We start from the raw sequence: 19,323 nt of genomic DNA on the forward strand, positions 1-19,323 counted from the left end.
GTCTTTAATTTTTTTTGGCCTGTCACTGTCTGCTTTTGCTATCAGGATGATATTTGCACCATCATAGGGAGCATTTCTGGTTTTTTGATTTATTGAAAGAACCTGGAAAGGATTGGCAATAGCTTGAAAGAACTGAAAAGGATTGGCTATAGCCATTAGATTTTTTATTTAGTCTTTTTTGGACACACTTGGTGGTGCTCAGGGCTTACTACCATCTCTGTGCTTAGGGAACTCTCCTGGTATGACTGCGGGGACCATTTGAGATGGTAGGGATCAAACCCACTGAACTGTCACTCCAGTCCTCTTATTATTTCCTATGTGATTTCCTCTATGAGCCACTGATCAGTCAGTAGTGAGCTGTATAATTCCTGGTGTTTCAGTTATTTTTCCATTTCTGCTTGAGATTAACTTTTATATTCAGTACACCAGGGTCTTGTATGATAAATCTATAAATATTAAGGATGCTTCTTTTTTTTCTTTTTGGGTCACTCCCAGCGATGCTCAGTGGTTACCTCTGGCTCTGAGCTCAGGAATTACTCCTAGCGGTGCTTGGGGGACCATATGGGATGCTGGGAATTGAACCCAGGTCGGCTGTGTGCAAGGCAAACGCCCTACCCAGTCCCAAGGATGCTTCTTTGTATGTGATTCCCTTAATTGATCTCTTCATTATATCTCTATTTATGGCTTTCATCATTCTGATTCAGATGCGTCTTGGAGTATTTTTATTTGGGACTCTTAAATCTGGGTGCATCCACTCTCAACTCTGGAAACTTCTCAGTAATTATTGTTTTCTTGGCTAATGTTTCTTCATTGAAATTACCTTCCTGGGTCTCTGGGACCCTGACGATTCTTATATTATTCCCCTTGAATTCATCTCAGAGTTCTCTTCTCTGCTGTTAATTTATTTTGAAGATTTTCTCACATCTTCTGTTGTTTTACTGGAGGTTTTCTACAACAAATCTTGAAACTCACTGATTTTGTGCCCAGCTACTGTTACTCTTCTGCTAAGGTCTTCCAGTGAATTTTTCATTTCATCTACCAAATTATTTAGTTTTGTCATTTTTGCTTGTAGGTAGTTTTATCATGTCTGCTCTCAAATCCTCTTACATTTTATTCATCTCATTGTCTCTTTGAGCTATTTGAACACCCTCAAAATTTCCTCTCTAAATTCCTCAACAGAGGGGTTATATAGCGGGTTATTACCTTGAATCTTCAGGGCTACCAAGTTTGCTCACTGAGTGTGGTGGACTTCTCTGCTGCTTTCCCGTTGTGCCTGTTTGTAGGACTGTAACTGCCACATTCTGATTGTGCCATTTGTTTTGAGAGGGGAAAGGAATGGAGATGCATACTTTTGGAAATCTCAAGAAATGTTCCCCTCTCTCTGGGAGGCTTGTTGTTCCCCAAGATTCCAGAGTACCTTGGCCTGATGCTGGATCTGCTCTGGTGCTCACTTGGGGATTAGCAGGGTTGGGGAGACAGCAGGGCAGTGCTGCAGACCCACACCTGTCCCTGGCACATCCACATATTAACCTTTTTTCGGTTATATGGTGTGAAAATATTTTCTCCCATTCAGCAGGGTGTTTTTAGTTTAGAGTTTTTTTTAGGTCAGAATCTTTTTAGATTGATGTAGTCTCATTTGTTTATTTTTGCTTTTGAATCTGTGATGCCTGGCATCACAAATGACTACTGGGATCGCTGCAGTCAAGTGTGTGTGAGCACTACAACTAAGGGGATGTGCCTCATGGAAAGCAACCCAATTAAGAAAGATGAGTAGGGTTAAAGAAACTTGGTACATCTACACAATGGAATGCTATGCAGCAGTTAGGAGAGATGAAGTCATGAAATTTGCCCTTGCGCACTTCATGACCTTTATTTATTTATTTATTTATTTGGATCACACCCAGCAACAATGCTTAGGGGTTATTTCTGCTCTGCACTCAGGAATTACTCCTGGTGGTGCTTGGGGGACCATATGGGATGCCTGAGATTGAACCAGGGTTGGCCGTGTGCCAGACAACCTACCCGTTGTTCTATCACTCTGGCCAACTTAATTACCTTTGATACTCACCATTAAGGACATGGAAACAAACCCTGGAGATTTGAACGGCTCTGACAACGGCCTCAAAGTTTTGAAGGATGCCTTGGGAGATCTCTGCCCTCTTGAGAACAGTTCCACTCAAATCTGTTGTAGTTGTGAGTTCTGTACTAAGAGAGGTCACAGAGCAAACGCCCTTGAGGAGTCAGCTTGGAACGAACACTTCAGAGCTCCCTCAGCCCAGCAAGGATCGCAAAGATGTTGGGAGAACAGAACTCAAATTCACGAGAAGCTGTTAAGTTTCTCCCTACTCGAGAGCTCTCATCGATGTGACACAGGGAACCTCTGCTTCGTACAAGGAAGAACAGAAAAACAGGACAATGCTGAGCAAGAACCCAGGAATAACACAGGGTGGGAGGCAGCATATGGAAAGTGCTTCATCCCTCTTAAATTTAGAGCACTCTGCTCACTGCTCTTTACTCTTCCCTCTCAATTTTTCTCGCTTATCTCTGGATGGAAGCTCAAACAGTTCAGCTTTGACTGAGCTGAACTGCATCAATTTGGTAGGGTGAGAAGATCCAGCATATGGAAAGGGAACATTAACAGGGTGTCACCCACTTGATCATCCACTCATTCAGGTATTTATTTCAGCTCCTTTTCAGAGCCAAAGAGCATGGGAAGACCACAGATGTCAGTTCAGCATAAAAAAAATTTTGACATTAAAGAAAGATCACTGGGTATTTGCTGAGGAAATGCAGGGAGCAATGAAACAAGAGCAGGATAATATAATAGAGACCGATGCCAAGTTGTTGAATCTCTGTCAGATATTCAAATATAAGTTAGGATAATGCAAAGTTACTCTAAAATGCTATTTTTTGAAGACAAGCGATTATTATTTTTAAATTATTTTTTATTGTTGAAGTTAAGGTCACATGTTTTCAAAAGAGTATCAATATTTATGGTCCTGGTGTAGAGTCATAGCATCTTCCACTACCAAGGTGCTCAATAACTTTCACCACTGTCCTTATCTTACTATAGTCCACCACTTTTCCCGTCACCCTCATCCTCCACTTCCACTTCCAGCTCTGTCCCCTTGATAACTTCAGTGTTATAATCCAGGGACAAGATTATTGATTATTGTTGTTCATTATTGCCTGTTTCTTTGTTCTATTATAAAATTGTGACATTTGCTGCACCTTGAGTAGAACTGGAGGTCATCATATTCAACAAAATACAGCAGATGATATTATGATGATATTGCTTAATCTGTGGGATATATCCTAACAATAGTGTATTTTTTACTGTGCCAAACTGTTCAAGTCACATTCAATTTCTTTTAGGGGGGTGGTCTCCCAAGTGATGTTCATTTGGCACCTCAATGATTTCAGCATAACACTTAAGTCTGGTTTTGTTTTTGATGATAATCTTACTTGATCACTGGCCGAGACTGTCTTTATTCCATGATTTTATGGAAGCACATTGTTTATAAGTATAAGTAGGTATAGGATATGTTGAAAAGACAAAAAGAAGAAAACTTTGCTTTCAGACACAGCCTATGCCTTTAGATTACCATCATCCTTATTTCTAATATTCCATTTTCCCAAGATGAGACTTAGTATTATAGAACTTTACTTGATCACTTAAGCTCTTTATTTCACACTCACAAGACATTCTCTTCACAAATAGCTTATTTTAGCTGATGTAAGTTTTATCAGCTGCTCTTATCCATGACATTACATTAACTCTCTGGAGTACTTAAGTATATTCAGTAAATAAGGCTAGGAACACGCAAAAAAAAGGTAGCTTTGTTACAGTTACTGCTATGCAAGAGATAGGTATTGATGTTTCAACCTTCTCTAATTTAGGTGCTTCTACAATTATGGAAACAGTCAACCAAAACCACAGTGTCTCTGAGTTCATCCTCCTGGGACTCTCCTCCAGACCTGAGGACCAGGTACCACTCTTTGTCATCTTTCTCATCATGTACCTGGTCACTATAACTGGGAATCTGCTTATCATCCTGGCCATCCGCTCTGACCCCCAGCTGCAGACCCCCATGTACTTCTTCTTGAGCTTCCTATCTTTCATTGACATTGGCTTCACCACCACCATTGTCCCCAAGATGCTAGTGAACTTCTTGTCAGAAAAGAAGACCATCTCCTATGTTGGGTGTGTGACACAGATGTATTTTATTTATGCTTTGGGCACTATTGACAGTTGCCTCCTGGCAGTCATGGCCTTTGACCGCTACGTGGCCATCTGTGACCCCTTCCACTATGTCACCACCATGAGCCACCAGCGCTGTGTCCTGCTGGTGGCCTTCTCCTGCTCATTCTCTCTCCTCCACTCACTGCTTCACACACTGTTGCTGAATCTGCTCACCTTCTGTGACTCCAATGTCATCTACCACTTCCTCTGTGACATCAATGCTCTGCTGAAATTGTCTTGCACCTCCACATTCCTCAATGAAATTGTGATAATGACAGAAGCACCTATTGCTCTGGTGACCCCCTTTCTTTGCATTGTTTTATCTTATCTAAGAATCCTTATTGCAGTTCTCAAGATCCCCTCAGCTGCTGGGAAACGCAAAACCTTCTCTACCTGTGGTTCTCACCTGACTGTGGTGACACTCTTTTATGGGAGCATCTTCTATGAATATTTACAACCCTTATCCAGCTACACTATTAGCACCCGCATGGCAACGATTGTCTACACAGTTCTGTCCTCCATGCTAAACCCTTTTATCTACAGTCTGAGAAACAAAGACATGAAGAGGGGCTTGGGGAAGCTGTTGAGCATAAGGAAATCTTAGCCAAAATCTGTGTGAGCCTGTTCAGAGTGTCTCTTATTTTTACACCCAGTTTTTGCAGTTTTTGATACCACAGTAAGTTCTTCTAAGTCAACAGTATAACAAATTTGTGTCCTGGGTGTTAAATCTTGTACCTCTTAAAAATGGAGTGGGTAACTGTTGAGATCTTATTAGGATTTAGTAATGAGACCAATGCCAACAGAAAATCTTGACTACCAGTTTACAAATTTCTCCTTTCTTTCCTCCCATTATTTCCCCAGGAAATGATATCTTTTTTTAAAAAAATTGAATCACTGTGAGATAGACCCTTACAAAGCTGTTTATAATTGAGGTGCAGTCATATAGTGTTCCAACACCCATCTCTCCACTAGTGTACATTTCTCAGCATCAGTGTCTTCAATTTCCCTTCCATTACCCCCTGCCCCAGCCCCAGCCTGCCTCTATGGCTGGTACTTCTTTCTCCCTCTCCCCCCTCTCTCTTTTTCTATCTCTCTCTCTCCTTTTGGGCTTTGTGGTTTGCAATACAGATACTGAAAGGTTGTCACGTATATCTCTTTACCTATTTTTAACACTCAGTTGTCGTTCAGCATGATCATTTCCAACTATCATTGTCATACCGGTTCTTTCTCTATCTTACCTACACCCCCCTGCCCCCCACCCCGTCCCTCACAAACTTGTGGTAGCCCAACCGTATACCTGTCTTCCTAACCCTTATAGGAAATGACATCTTTTGGATATTTTGTTTTCTACAGAATTTGACGGAACAAATTTATATGTGTCTGATGACTTTAAAAAGACTTAAAAAAGAGCATAGCACTCTTTTTTGACCCCAACAAACTTCTGTAAAAATTTTCCTAAAGATAAATTTCAAAACAGAGGGAAGCTGAAATGGAGAAAATGAGAATCTCATACATTTGCATCAAACAAGAAGTTTTGGCTAACAGTCTGTGCAGGGACCATGCCTCTTGCTTCTCCCGTCTTTTTGACAGCAGAATCCAAATTCTCAGCCCTGATAACGCAGGTGACTCAAGAGTTCCACACACATCTGCTCTAATGCTAAGGCCAGGGTCTGGAGGCTGAGCTACCTCTGAATTCCTATCCTGGTTCTCCGGAGTCTGAATCTCACACAGCCTCAGTCCTCGGAGCCTCTCTGATGCTTCATTTTCCTAAGAAATGTTCCTGTTTCCAACATCATTGCCATTTAGAAATAACTGCTTCTCAGGAAAAGATTCATTACATGTGCTTAATTTTATCAGAATTCTTTGAGATTATGATTAAAATTTATATGCGAATTTGTGAGGAAGATGGAATTAACTTTCAGAGCACACTTGTGCCATTTTGGGAAGCAATTCTTTCCTCTTTTGGATTCTCCCTTTACTGTTTATGATTCTTGCAATGACTTCAGGTCTTAATAATGTTCATGTCTGTATATTTCTTATCATTTTCTATTTTAACGATAAATATTAAAATATTTGCTTATTTTACTATTTATCTATTATTTAATAGTATAAAAATAATTTGGCCATTGTGAGAGTAGCTTCATTTTTTTGATTGTTTATGTTATCTCATATTTATATTTCTGATTCAGGCTTATAATAATATTGAATTTAATTAGTAAGCATGTGCACACTAAAGGAATGCAGCATCATTTGTGATGTTGAAAGTAGAAAAATGATAACTAACCTAAATGTCCAACAATAGGGAAATAGATATTTAATGATTCCACCTTTACATAAAAAGAAATATTGCTAAAAATAGTATGATGTGTTTCTGTGACTGTCCCCAAAATGTCTAAAAAAACTAAATAATAAAATAAAATTGTTGTGAATAAATGTATTGTGTGAACTAAAAGTGGTGCTAAATGGGCAATAAAGGAATTCATTGTACAAAAATATACAATAAGCAGATTTCACACTTTAAATTTATAAAATATTGGGGCTAGAGAGATAGCACAGCGGGTAGGGCATTTGCCTTGCACGCGGCCGACCTGGGTTCAAATCCCAGCATCCCATATGGTCCCCTGAGCACGGCCAGGGGTAATTCCTGAGTGCAGAGCCAGGAGTAACCCCTGTGCATGGCCAGGTGTGACCCAAAAAGCAAAAAAAGAAAAAAAATTATAAAATATTATATGTGAAGTATATTTACCTTAAAAGAACAAACTAGTAAGAGAAAAACATAAGTGAATTTGAATTTTTTTATTTAATTTTTATTTATTTTTTAAATTTTATTGAATCACTGTGAAATAGTTACAAGCTTTCACATTTGGGTTACAATCACACAATGATCAAACACCCATCCCTCCACCAGTGTACATTCCCCATCACCAATATCCCTGTTATACCTCCTCTTTCTCACCCTCTCCCTGCCTCCATGGCAGACAATAGTCCCCATACTCTCTCTCTATAAAACAGGAAATTTCTAGATGATCCTCATCACACTTTTTTAAATTATTTATTTTTAATTAGTGAATCAACGTGAGGGTACAGTTACAGTTTTATACATTTTTGTGCTCGTGTTTTCCCCATACAAATTTCAAGAACCCATCCCTTCACCAGTGCCCATTCCCTACCACCAATAAACCCAGCATCTCTCCCGCCCTCCCCAGTCCCATCTCCCCCCACCCCACACTGCCACTATGGCAGGGTATTCCCTTTTGATCTCTCTCTCTCTGATTAGGTGTTGTGGTTTGCAATAAAGGTGTTCAGTGGCCATTGTGTTCAGTGTGAATTTGAATTTGAATGTGTATATTATGAAGAGCATCTTTTCATAAATGGATCTCAGTTGGAAATTCAGATGGTAATAAAATTGAACCCCTACCACATATTGTCACTGTCAATGTCATCCCATCGTTTATCAATTTACTCAAGTGGGCAGCAGTAACGTCTCTATTCCTTTCAGCCCCGAGATTTTAGCAGTCATTCAATGACCCAACACCCATCCTCCCACTAGAGAACACTTCCCTCCACCAATGTCCCCCCATTTCCCTCCCACCATTCCCCAATACCCCCCACCTCTATGGCAGGCATTTTTTAACTTTAGTCTCTCTCCTTTTGTGCACTGTGGTTTGCAATACAGGTGCTAAGAGGTCATCATCTCGGGATGGACCTCACTGAGATATAATTTGGGTATGCGGGTTTTGTGACTGAAATCTTCAGGCTTTTGGAGGTTGGGATAAGCTACCTTCCCCCACTTCCCTGTACTCTGGAAGCCTCGATAGTCATGTCCATACCCCAAAGCTATCACCCAGTTAAAAGTGATACTGCAGACTTAACTTCCTGAGCCTTTCCTTTTGAGGGGTGATGAACAAAGCAGCTAGTTTTGTGGCTGCAGAAGGGTGTGGGATCAGAACATTATTCCATTCTGTCTCATTGTACACTTAATATGTAGATTAGAATTTTTAAATAAACTTAAGATAGACATTGAAGCATTACATTAGACAAAGATTTATGCTGAGAATCATAGCAGAATGTTTTGTCATATGTACCACGGTTGTGAATGATATTTACCAAAATATATCATATTCTGGTAGTAAAATTAAAAAGGAAATTTTCTGTTTTCCCTGCTGGGAATAGTTTGCATCCTCATTTTTCAGATGAATTGAGACTTGTAATGTTAAGTAAAGCAATTATAAAGTGTCCAGGCCAGTGTGTGAATGTCACTTTTCCTCAACATTAGTCCTTAAAGCACTGTAGGGTGAGCTAGAGAGATAGTAACTGTCACTGTCACTGTCATTGTTCATCAATTTGCTCGAGTGGACACCAGTAATATCTCCATTGTGAGAATTGTTGTTACTGTTTTTGACATATCGAATATGCCAAGGGTAGCTTGCCAGGCTCCGCTGTGTGGGCGAGATACTCTCGGTAGCTTGCCAGGCTCTTCGAGAGGGGCGGAGGAATCGAACCCGGGTTGGCTGCTTGCAAGGCAAATACTGGAGAGGTAGTGGAGCAGCCAAAGAGCTTGCCTTGCACAAAGTCAACCCGATACTCTCCCTGGAGTCCCATATGGTTCTGGAGCCTTGCTAGGAGTGATCCCTGAGTGCAGAACCAGGAGCAAACACTGAGCATCCCTGGATATGTCACAAAAACAAAAACCAACCACTATGGGTCAACTACTAAATGGATACTTTATGTTTCTAAAATTGCTTTGCTAAGTAAGATAGTAACTTCTGTTCTTGTGCTTTGAACATCTATAAACTAACAGTAGTTTAACCCTACAAGATATTATCCTTATGTCCCCTCAAACACTGGAACAGACATACACAACTTGGATCTAACCACTATACACAATTACCTAAAAACAGCAACATCCTAGAAATTGATTTAGAACCCAACCAATCCTAGATTACACGCAAATCAACAGTCAAATCTTTTTCTATATAAAATTCTACCAAAAAATGTGTTTACGGCCTTGGTAACCTGTAGATGGGAGGTTGAAGGATGCCCTTGGGACATCGCAGCAAGGTTAACAGTCTAGGAGATTTCACACTTCTCAATGGGAAACCTCAGGGGTCCCCTTATCTGCCTAAAGTCAGTGATGATGCCCAAAGGCAAGAATTACTATTCTGCACTTCATGATCAATGAGAGCACTGGATAAACTCTCCTAAAATGTCAGCACACACAGGAGCTCCAAAGACCTGCAGAGAAGAGATCCAAGGCTTGAGAAACTGAACTAAATTGTATCCTAAAAGTCACATATATTTGCTGCAAAATACAGAAAGTTCACAATTTATGTAATATAGACCCTCTTATCATCATAGCCTTTTCAATCAGAAAACCATCACTCATTGTAGTTACTCCCCCCTACATTTTCAAACTGCTGTGAAAAGGAAAAAAGTTAAGTGTACACATGAAGTGTATGACGTGTTGGACTTTTATACATCTGTTGTAACTTCACCTGAGTCAAGATATCAACGATTTCTAACTGCATTTCTTGGGAATGACGGAAACATCCAATAGAGACATAAAAATTGCAAAATTGCATCATTGTACTTATTTAATGAAAGGGCAAAATTCATTTGAACCCATAATAAAAAATAAAGACCTTCTTAGTGGTGCTGGAGAATTTAGGAACTTCTGGTAAATTTTTGGTTGGTGGTGTTGTATGAGTTAGGTCTTGAGTCCTGAACTCTAAGCTGATCAGGCCCAGAATGAACTCACATGTCTAAGGAAATATTTAGGAATCATTAATATTTCATAATGGGAATTTTATATTTTAAAATTAGAAATATTATTTATGCAAGCTTATTTTTCTGTATCACTGTCACTGTCAGAGAAATCAAATTAGGTTTATTTTCTGGACTGAAAAAATCACAATTTTTGGTCACTGTCACTGTCATCCCGTTGCTCATCGATTTGCTCGAGCGGGCACCAGTAACATCTCTCATTGAGAGAGCTATTGTTACTGTTTGCTGGAGCGATAGCACAGCGGTTGGGCGTTCACCTTTCATTCAGCCGATCCGTGTTCGATTCCTCCGCCCCTCTCTGAGAGCCCGGCAAGCTACCGAGAGTATGGAGCCCACACAGCAGAGCCTGGCAAGCTACCCTTGGTGTATTGGATATGCCAAAACATATTTTGGTAGATAAAATAAATCACAAATAATGGAGATGATATAACATAATCCTGAACAATAATCGGTTTGATAAAAATACAATGAGAGTTAAAAGTACTCAAAGGTGGGGGGAAGGGGGAGGTATATTATGATTCTTGGTGGTGGAATATGTGCACTGGTGAAGGGACGGGTGTTTGCGCATTGTATAACTGAGACTTAAACCTGAAAGCTTTGTAACTTTCCACATGGTGAACTAATAAAAGAAAGAAAAAATAAATAAATAAAATTAAAATGCTATACACACTTTAAAAAAAAGTACTCAAAGGCAAAGGAAAGCGATTGGGTAGCTCCTTAATATCTTGGCAAAGGAGCTAGGTCCATGATGAGATACAAGGAAAGACTCTATAATAATGGGACAATAAGATAGCCACATATAAGAAAATAAAAAAGAATCTGGGTCCCTCTCTGTACCATAAACAAAATTAGTTCACATAAAGATCTTGATATTCGACCCAAAATAGAAATTAAACCAAAAAAACATAACATAACTTTCCCTGAAATTGTCTCAGGAAGAAACTTGACTAAGAACCACTGGAAAAATATAAGCAGGTAAAAACAAAGAAGACCACATCAGGTTGTGAAACTTTTCCACTGCCAAAGAAATGACTAGAGGGATGTGGTGAAAAGAGAACTCTCATTCATTCTTGGTGGGAATGTCTGGTTCAATCTTTATGGAAATAAATATAAAAATTTCTTTTTATTAAAGTGAAAATAGGACTCTCATACAGCACATCAATACCACTTCTTAACACCGATGCCCCTTGACAAAATATAAAAACATTAATTCAAAAGGATATATGCACCTATGTTCATTGCAGCATTCAGTACAATAGCCAAGCTATGGAAACAGTCCAAATGTCCAATATGGATGAGTGAATCAGGAAGTTGTGTTATACTTACACTATGGAATATTGTAAGAAAGGATAAAACCATGCAATTTGTCACTACATGGATGGAGCTAGAGGGTATCATGCTGAGTGAAGTCAGTGAGAATGAAATGAACAGATACAGAAGGATCACTCGTGAGGGATATAAGATACACAGTAACAGAACAAACAAAGGCAACAGAATTGAAGAGCTTATTCACAGAACGGAGTTTATGTGGATGGGTGGGTATGAATGATCAGAAACACAGGTAGGGGGAGGTGGGGCACTCTGATGATGGGTGTAGTGCTAAAACTATATATGCATGAAACTATAGTTAACAGGTTAAAAACAAAAAACCAGTATCGTGTTCATTTAGTTTAATGTGTCTGTAAGATCACTAGTTTCTTTCTAACATTTTTTATGGATAATGCATCCATTGATGTAAATGCATTTAATTTTTTTATTTTTGTGTTGTTATAAATAGTTACCTTTAGGTGGATCATTAATGGTTTAATATATCTTTGTATTTCTATAGCGATTTCATGTATTTTACTAAACTTCATATTGATGAATTTACATATTTTACTTACATGATTTCCATAACTTTCTCTTATTACCATTTTTTTGAAATGTGGGAGTACTGCTATTTATTCAGCCATTGATTAAGTTGACTGAGCTGGGCATGAACTCCACACTAGTATTTTCCTAATGTTAATTTTATTTTATTATTTTGTTATTATTTTTTCCCGTTTTTGATTCATCATGAGATACAGTTACAAAGCTTTTATGTTTGAGCTTCAGTCATACAATCATCAAACACCCATCTCTTCACCAGTGCACATTTTCCGCTACCAAAATTCCCAGTATTGCCGCCCCCTCACTCCCATTCCAACCCTGCCCCGCCTGTGTTGAGCTTATATAGCTGAGTCAGAGGTGGTTTGTGGGTGTGTCTCCCACATACCTAACTGTTGGCTGTTTAATTTCTTGGTAAACTTGGTCCCAAGTTGTTGGGGTCGGCCAAAGGCACAGAGGCAATTTTGGGGTAGCAGGAAGCCTGAAGGCACCATCAGGCTGCTGATGTACTCACCTCATAGGTACAGGTTGACCTGATGGCGGCACCATACCCTCATTCACACTAATTTAAAAAATTTTTTAATTGGATATTCATGAAATAGACCATTACAAAGCTTTTCATTATTGGGTTTCAGTCATACAATGATTCAGCACGTATCCCTCCACCAGTGCACACCACCCACTACCAATGTCCCCTGTTTCCCCACCACCACCATTCCACAAACCCCCACCCCAACCCCCAAAATCCCTCTATGGGAGGCACTTTCCTTCTTGCTCTCTCTCTCCTTTTCCTTTTATGCATCATGGTTTGCAATAAGGTGCTAAGAGGTCGTAGTGGCGGTTTTGGATTGTGGAAGCAAGTGGCTGCTGGGGGCTCTGCTTGGGTGGGCCATCAGGCCAATCCACCCCACTCCAACTTGCTTCTGTCTGTTCAGCCATGCTCAGGTCCGAGATTAACTGTGGCCTTTGATTCCTTTCGAGATTTATCTATGGGTCTCTGAAATAAGGCCAATAAATGAGCTTGTATGACTGAAACAGAGGTGGTTGGTGGGCATGGCTCCTACATACTTAACTTTTGACCATTTACTTCTTGGTAAACTTGGTCCCAAGTTGTTGGGGTCTGGCCAAATGCATAGCAGCAAATATGGGGTGTCAGGAAGCTTGAAGGCATCATCAGGCTGCTGATGCACTCACCCCACAGGTGTAGGTTGACCTGTTGATGGCACCATACCCCTGTTACTACCATTTTGTACTCAACGTTTATCTTAGGAGATAAACTTAGAACTGTTGTTGTATGTTGTAAAAACATATATCTGGCCTCTCACTCTCTCTCTCTCTCTGTCTCTGTCTCTGTCTCTGTCTCTCTTTCTCTGATTTTGGGCAAACACAGCTGTGTGCTTACTCCTGGCTCTGTGGTTCGGGAAAACTCCAGGCAGTGCTTGAGATACTGTATGCTGGCTGGTGACCAAACCCAGTTCAGATTCATTTAAGGCAAGTTTGCTCTTCAGTATTTCTGTGGCCCAAAGACAAACACTTTAAAAATTGAGTTGTTAAGATGAACATACATGTGCAGATGTTGTTTCGATTGTACTTTTTTGCCTCTCTGGGATATATTCCCAGCAGTGGTATTGCTGGGTCAAATGGGAGCTCAACCTCTAGTTTTCTGAGAGTCGTCCATACTGTTTTCCAAAAGGGCTGAACTAGCCGGCATTCCCACCAGCAGTGTAGAAGGGTCCCTTTCTCCCCACATCCTCTCCAACAGCGGTTGCTTTTGTTCTTTTGGATGTGTGCCAGTCTCTGTGGTGTGAGGTGGTATCTCATGGTTGTTTTGATCTGCATCTCTCTGATGATTAGTGATGCAGAGCACTTTTTCATGTGCCTTTTGGCCATTCGTATTTCTTCCTTGGTAAAGTTTCTGTTCATTTCTTCGCCCCATTTTTTGATGGGGTTGGATGTTTTCTTCTTGTAGAGTTCAACCAGTGCTTTATATACCATTGATATCAACCCCTTATCTGATGGGTATTGTGTAAATATCCTTTCCCATTCTGTGGATAGTCTTTGGATTCTGGTCACTGTATCTCTTGCGGTGCAGAAGCTTTTTAGTTTAATGTAGTCCCATTTGTTTATCTCTGTTTTTACTAGATTGCTTAGTTCCGTGTCACCTTTGAAGATACCTTTATCTTCAATATCGTGGAGGGTTTCGCCGACCTTGTCTTCAATGTACCTTATGGTTTGTGGTCTAATGTTGAGGTCTTTAATCCATTTTGATCTGACTTTTGTGCATGGTGTCAGGTCAAGGTCTAAACCCATTTTTTTGCATGTGGTTGTCCAGTTGTGCCAGCACCATTTGTTAAAGAGGCTTTCCTTGCTCCACTTCACATCTCTTGCTCCCTTATCAAAGATTAGATGATCATACATTTGGGGTTGTGTGTAGGGATATTCCACCCTGTTCCATTGGTCTACGGCTCTGCCTTTGTTCCAGTACCATGCTGTTTTAATTGTTACTGCTTTGTAGTAAAGATTGAGGTTGGGGAGGGTGATGCCTCCCATCATCGCAGCACTGTTTACAATAGCCAGAATCTGGAAAAAACCCGAATGCCCCAAAACGGATGACTGGTTGAGGAAATTTTGGTACATCTATACAATGGAATACTATGCAGCTGTTAGAAAAAAGGAAGTCAAGAATTTTGTAGTTAAGTGGATGGGCATGAAAAGTTTCATGCTGAGTGAAATGAGTCAGAAAGAGAGAGACAGACATAGAAAGACTGCACTCATCTATGGTATATAGAATATCAGAGTGGGGGACTAATACCCAAGAACCGTAGAAATAAGTACCAGGAGGTTGACCCCATGGCTTCGCGGCTGGCCTCACGTTCCGGGGAAAGGTCAACTCAGAGAAGCGATCACCAACTACATTGTAGTCGAAGGCCATGTGGGGGAAGGGAGTTGCGGGCTGAATGAGGGCTAGAGACTGAGCACAGCGGCCACTCAACACCTTTATTGCAAACCACAACAGCTAATTAGAGAGAGAGAACAGAAGGGAATGCCCTGCCACAGTGGCAGGGTGGGGTGGGGGGGAGATGGGATTGGGGAGGGTGGGAGGGACACTGGGTTTACGGGTGGTGGAGAATGGGCACTGGTGAAGGAATGGGTTTCCTAACTTTGTATGAGGGAAGTATAAGCACAAAAGTGTATAAATCTGTAACTGTACCCTCACGGTGATTCTCTAATTAAAAATAAATAAATTATTAAAAAAAAACACTCACTAAAAATACTTCACTTTCTTTCAATCATGTTATGGAAAACATAATCATTCAAGGAAGAATTTGCCTACAGAATATCACACCCCTCTAAATAAAGTTTTGGAGAAACCACAAAAAAAAAAAAATTGAGTTGTTAAGTAACAATACTGGTGCTGCTCCCAGAGAATGAAGACGGCAGTGAGAAAATCCACAGTTTTATGGATTATATCCGGTTTGACAAGGTCAATAACTATAGAAGGAATAAAGCAATTGAGTTGTTTTGTTGTTATAGTTTTAGGAGTTCTCTTAATAAGATGAGGGTTATTGTTTGTCATAATTGTGTTTTGTGATTTGTTTCAGTGGTCTGTGTTCGCCAAGATATTAGTTTCTTTATACTAAACATTTACTAGTGTGTAGATAGTCATAACTCATTCTTGACCTACATATATCCCTCAAAACCTTGGTGTCATTCTAGGAATTTTAGCATTTGAGTTCCCAGAGAGTCCAGACCAACTCAGCACATGTTATAATAATCACTTATGCTAGTGCCAACGTGCATACTCTGGAATGATGGATTTGGAGAGGGCGTCCCTGTTCATGGTTGATACTTATGCAAGAAGAGAGAAAACTTTTGTCTTAATAAGTTCTAATGAAAGTGAAAAACAGAAACAATTAGAAAGGAGAGAAAGAAATCAAGTAGGAAAAATAGAAACATTTGGTCACCTGAACATTAGAACTCATTTTTATCTACATGTAAATAATACAAACAACTGATAATTATGCCTTAACATATTTATGTATGAATATACCCACAATAGCACAGTAGGTAGGGCGTTTGCCTTGCATGCAGCAGACCGGGGTTCTAGTCCTCCATCCTTCTCAGAAAGCCCGGCAAACTACTGAGAGTATCTTGCCCACATAGCAGAGCCTGGCAAGCTACCGTAGCATACTCGATATGCCAAAAACAGTAACAAGTCTCACAATGGAGACATTACTGGTGTCCGCTCTAGCAAATCGATGAACAATGGGACTACAGTGCCACAGTGCTATAACCACAATAGCACAGCAGGTAGGGCGTCTGCCTTGCACACAGCTGACCTGGGTTCGATTCCTCCATCCCTCTTGGAGAGCCCAGCAAGCTACCGAGAGTATTCTGCCCCTATTGCAGAACCTGGAAAGCTCCCCGTGGCGTATTCGATATGCCAAAAACAGAATACAAGTCCCACAATGGAGATGTTACTGGTGCCCATTCAAGCAAACTGATGAACAACAGGACGACAGTGCTCCAGTGCAGTGCTATACTCCTATACATCTACAGTTTATTCATGTGAATTATTTTTGTATTTAAAAGTCACATATGTGTATCGTAAAACATAAAATTTCATAATCTATGTGATTTACACACATGGGTATAAATGTCACCATACCCTTTCCAATCGGGAAGTTATGGTTTGTTGTAATTCCTTCCTCATCCATTTCCATGCTGTTGTATTGAAGCATAGACAAAGTGTATAAACTTAAAATGTTGTCTTCAATTTCTATAAATGTATAAATGCATAAATGTATAAATGTATAAATTTCTATAAATGTAACAGCCACTTTGAACAAGACTAGAAAACATTTATAGCACTCCCAAAGAACTAATTTCAAGCACCTGAAATATAGAGACATCATTAAACTTATTTAATTAGAAAAACAAATAAATCTGAACCCATACATTTATGACAGGGGCCATCTCCAGTAGTTCTGGTTTTGGCTAGAAATGAGCCTGACTGTAAAGTGCTCGGCCCGTCAATGTAAAGCTTCTCAGAACTGGTAGGAATCGATATGTAAGAGGAAATGTAAAGCAATCACTGGGGCTGGAGCGATAGCACAGCATGTAGGGTGTTTGCCTTACACACGGCCAACCCGGGTTTGATTCCCAGCATCCCATATGGTCCCCTGAGCACTGCCAGGAGTAATTCCTGAGTGCAGAGCCAGGAATAAAACGCGTGCATTGTCAGGTTGACTCAAAAAAGCAAAACCAAACAAAACAAAAAAATAAAAGCAATCATTAAAAGTTTGTAGTGGAATGTAAGAATTTAAAGTATTGAAAATATGATTTATGTAAGCCTTTCTTTCTTTGACATTCTTTTTGCTTGTTTTCTTTCCTGGACCTTGAATATATAAAGAGAGAAAGGCTGACTTCTCTTGAAGCTCGTGGATATGGAGGACATTCTTTTTTAAAAAAAAAATTTTATTGAATCACCATGAGATAGTTACAAACTTTCATGTTTGGGTGATAATCTCACAGTGATCAAACACCCATCCCTCCACCCGTGCACATTCCCCACCACTGATATCCCGGATATTACCCCCCCTTTTCCACCCTCCCCCTGCTTCCATGGCAGACAATATTCTCCACACCCTCTCTCTACTTTTGGGCATTATGGCTTGCAACACAGACACACTGAGGTCATCATGTTTGGTCCATTACCTACTTTCGGCATGCATCTCCCATCCCAACAGGTTCCTCCAGCCATCATTTTCTTAGTGATCCCTTCTCTATTCCATCTGCCTTCTCCCCTCCACTCATGAAAGAGTCTTCCAGCTATGGGGCAATCCCCCTGGCCCTTGAATCTACTGTGGAGTAGATACTGTGAACTCCTGCTAATTGGCCTGTTAACCAATCTCCCACCCCTGAGTTCTAGATATGTTTAAGTAAGGTATCATGTACTCTTTAACTATTGGTAAGAAAATTTTAGATTCATTGCGAGTCAGTATGGGTAATAAAAGTTAATGTGTGTCAGCAGAGTAAGAACCTCTCTGATATGTGGGTCCAGACAATTTCAACTGAGCCGTCAGGACATCTATTTTGATATAATAATTTGAATCGTAACATTCTTGTTCATTAGGCTATATATATCTGTTAACTCTTCATCCTAAGATGTTTGACTTGCAGAACATCACCTTATTAGCAAACAACATTAAGGCTTGTTTTATATCTCTGTTTCTCAGACTATAGATGAAAGGGTTCAGCATGGGGGTGATTATCATATACATCACAGAAGCAGCTATTTCTTTAGCACTGGACATGGCTGGTGAGGAGAAAAAGTACACTTCTGCAATGGTCCCATAGAATAAAGCCACAACGAGGAGATGGGAACCACAGGTAGAAAGGACTTTGAAGAATTTCCTTGCAGAAGGATTTTTTAGGACAGTGGCCCATATGAAAATATATGATCCCATGATAAAAATGAATGGAATACATAAAACCATCCCTCCTTCAATGAATATGACCAGTTTATTGAGTGAAGTGTCTGAGCAGCTTATCTCCAGCAATGCTATTAGTTCACAGAAGAAGTGGGGGATGGTGATATCACCACAGAAGGACACTTGGATCAAGAGAAGAGCGTTTAGCAGAGAGTGCAAAAAACTGAAAAACATGCACCAACCTACTAATGAGATACATCGCTCCTGCCTCATGATCATGGTGTAGTGGAGTGGCTGACAGATGGCTACATACCTGTCATAGGCCATCACTGCAAGAAGGAAATTGTCCATACAAGCAAAAAATATTAAAAAATACTCCTGAGAAACGCATCCTGAATAGGAGATGGACTTGTGATTACTCTGCATGTCCACCAACATTTTGGGAACCGTGACAGATGATAAAGTCACATCATTGGAGGCCAAGACACTGAGGAAGAAGTACATGGGTGTGTGGAGGCGAGAGTCTATCATGATGAGCAGGACGATGAGCAGGTTCCCCAGTACGGTGGTCAGGTATATGACCAGGAAGAGGGTCAAGAACCAGCCCTGTTGTTCTGGTGGTATAGGGAGACCCTGGAGGAGGAATTCAGAAACTCTGGTCTCATTCTGTCTCTTCATGATGCTCCTCTTTCTTCTGGGAGTCAAACAGAGGGAAATGTTTAGAACCTGAAAATAGCCATATTATAGTATCACAGTTTTTATATGAAAGTATAGCTATTTGTAGCTAGATTTTGTTCAAAATTCATATGCATGAATCACCATTACTTATATGATAACTTATATATTTTTGTTAATATGGAAAAATACTTTGAACAACAGCTTAACTCATGCTCTGTACAAAGCACTATGCAAAGTACTATACACAAGAGTAAATAAGCAATGGAAAGTCTCAGTGTTGAAGGAGTGTACACCTTTCCATCTTGCCAAGTTAATTTA

At 40.1% G+C, this 19,323-nt stretch overlaps 2 protein-coding genes across 2 annotated transcripts in view; one reads left to right on the plus strand and one right to left on the minus strand.

The window, feature by feature from the left end:
- LOC101552030 (olfactory receptor 1J4-like) overlaps window positions 1–19,005 on the minus strand; it is a 28,196-nt gene extending 9,191 nt beyond the window's left edge. Inside the window, exon 1 of the mRNA XM_004613346.2 lies at window positions 18,509–19,005. Within this exon, the coding sequence (XP_004613403.2) occupies window positions 18,509–19,005 (497 nt within the window). The remainder of the gene's footprint in view (window positions 1–18,508) is intronic.
- LOC105943193 (olfactory receptor 1L8-like) lies at window positions 3,915–4,847 on the plus strand. Its single transcript, XM_012933814.2, has one exon. The coding sequence runs from the start codon at window positions 3,915–3,917 to the stop codon at window positions 4,845–4,847; it is 933 nt and encodes a 310-aa protein (XP_012789268.1).
- Window positions 19,006–19,323: the final 318 nt, after the last annotated feature.

The sequence above is a fragment of the Sorex araneus genome, chromosome 1, assembly GCF_027595985.1.
Source record: "Sorex araneus isolate mSorAra2 chromosome 1, mSorAra2.pri, whole genome shotgun sequence".
NCBI lineage: Eukaryota > Metazoa > Chordata > Mammalia > Eulipotyphla > Soricidae > Sorex > Sorex araneus.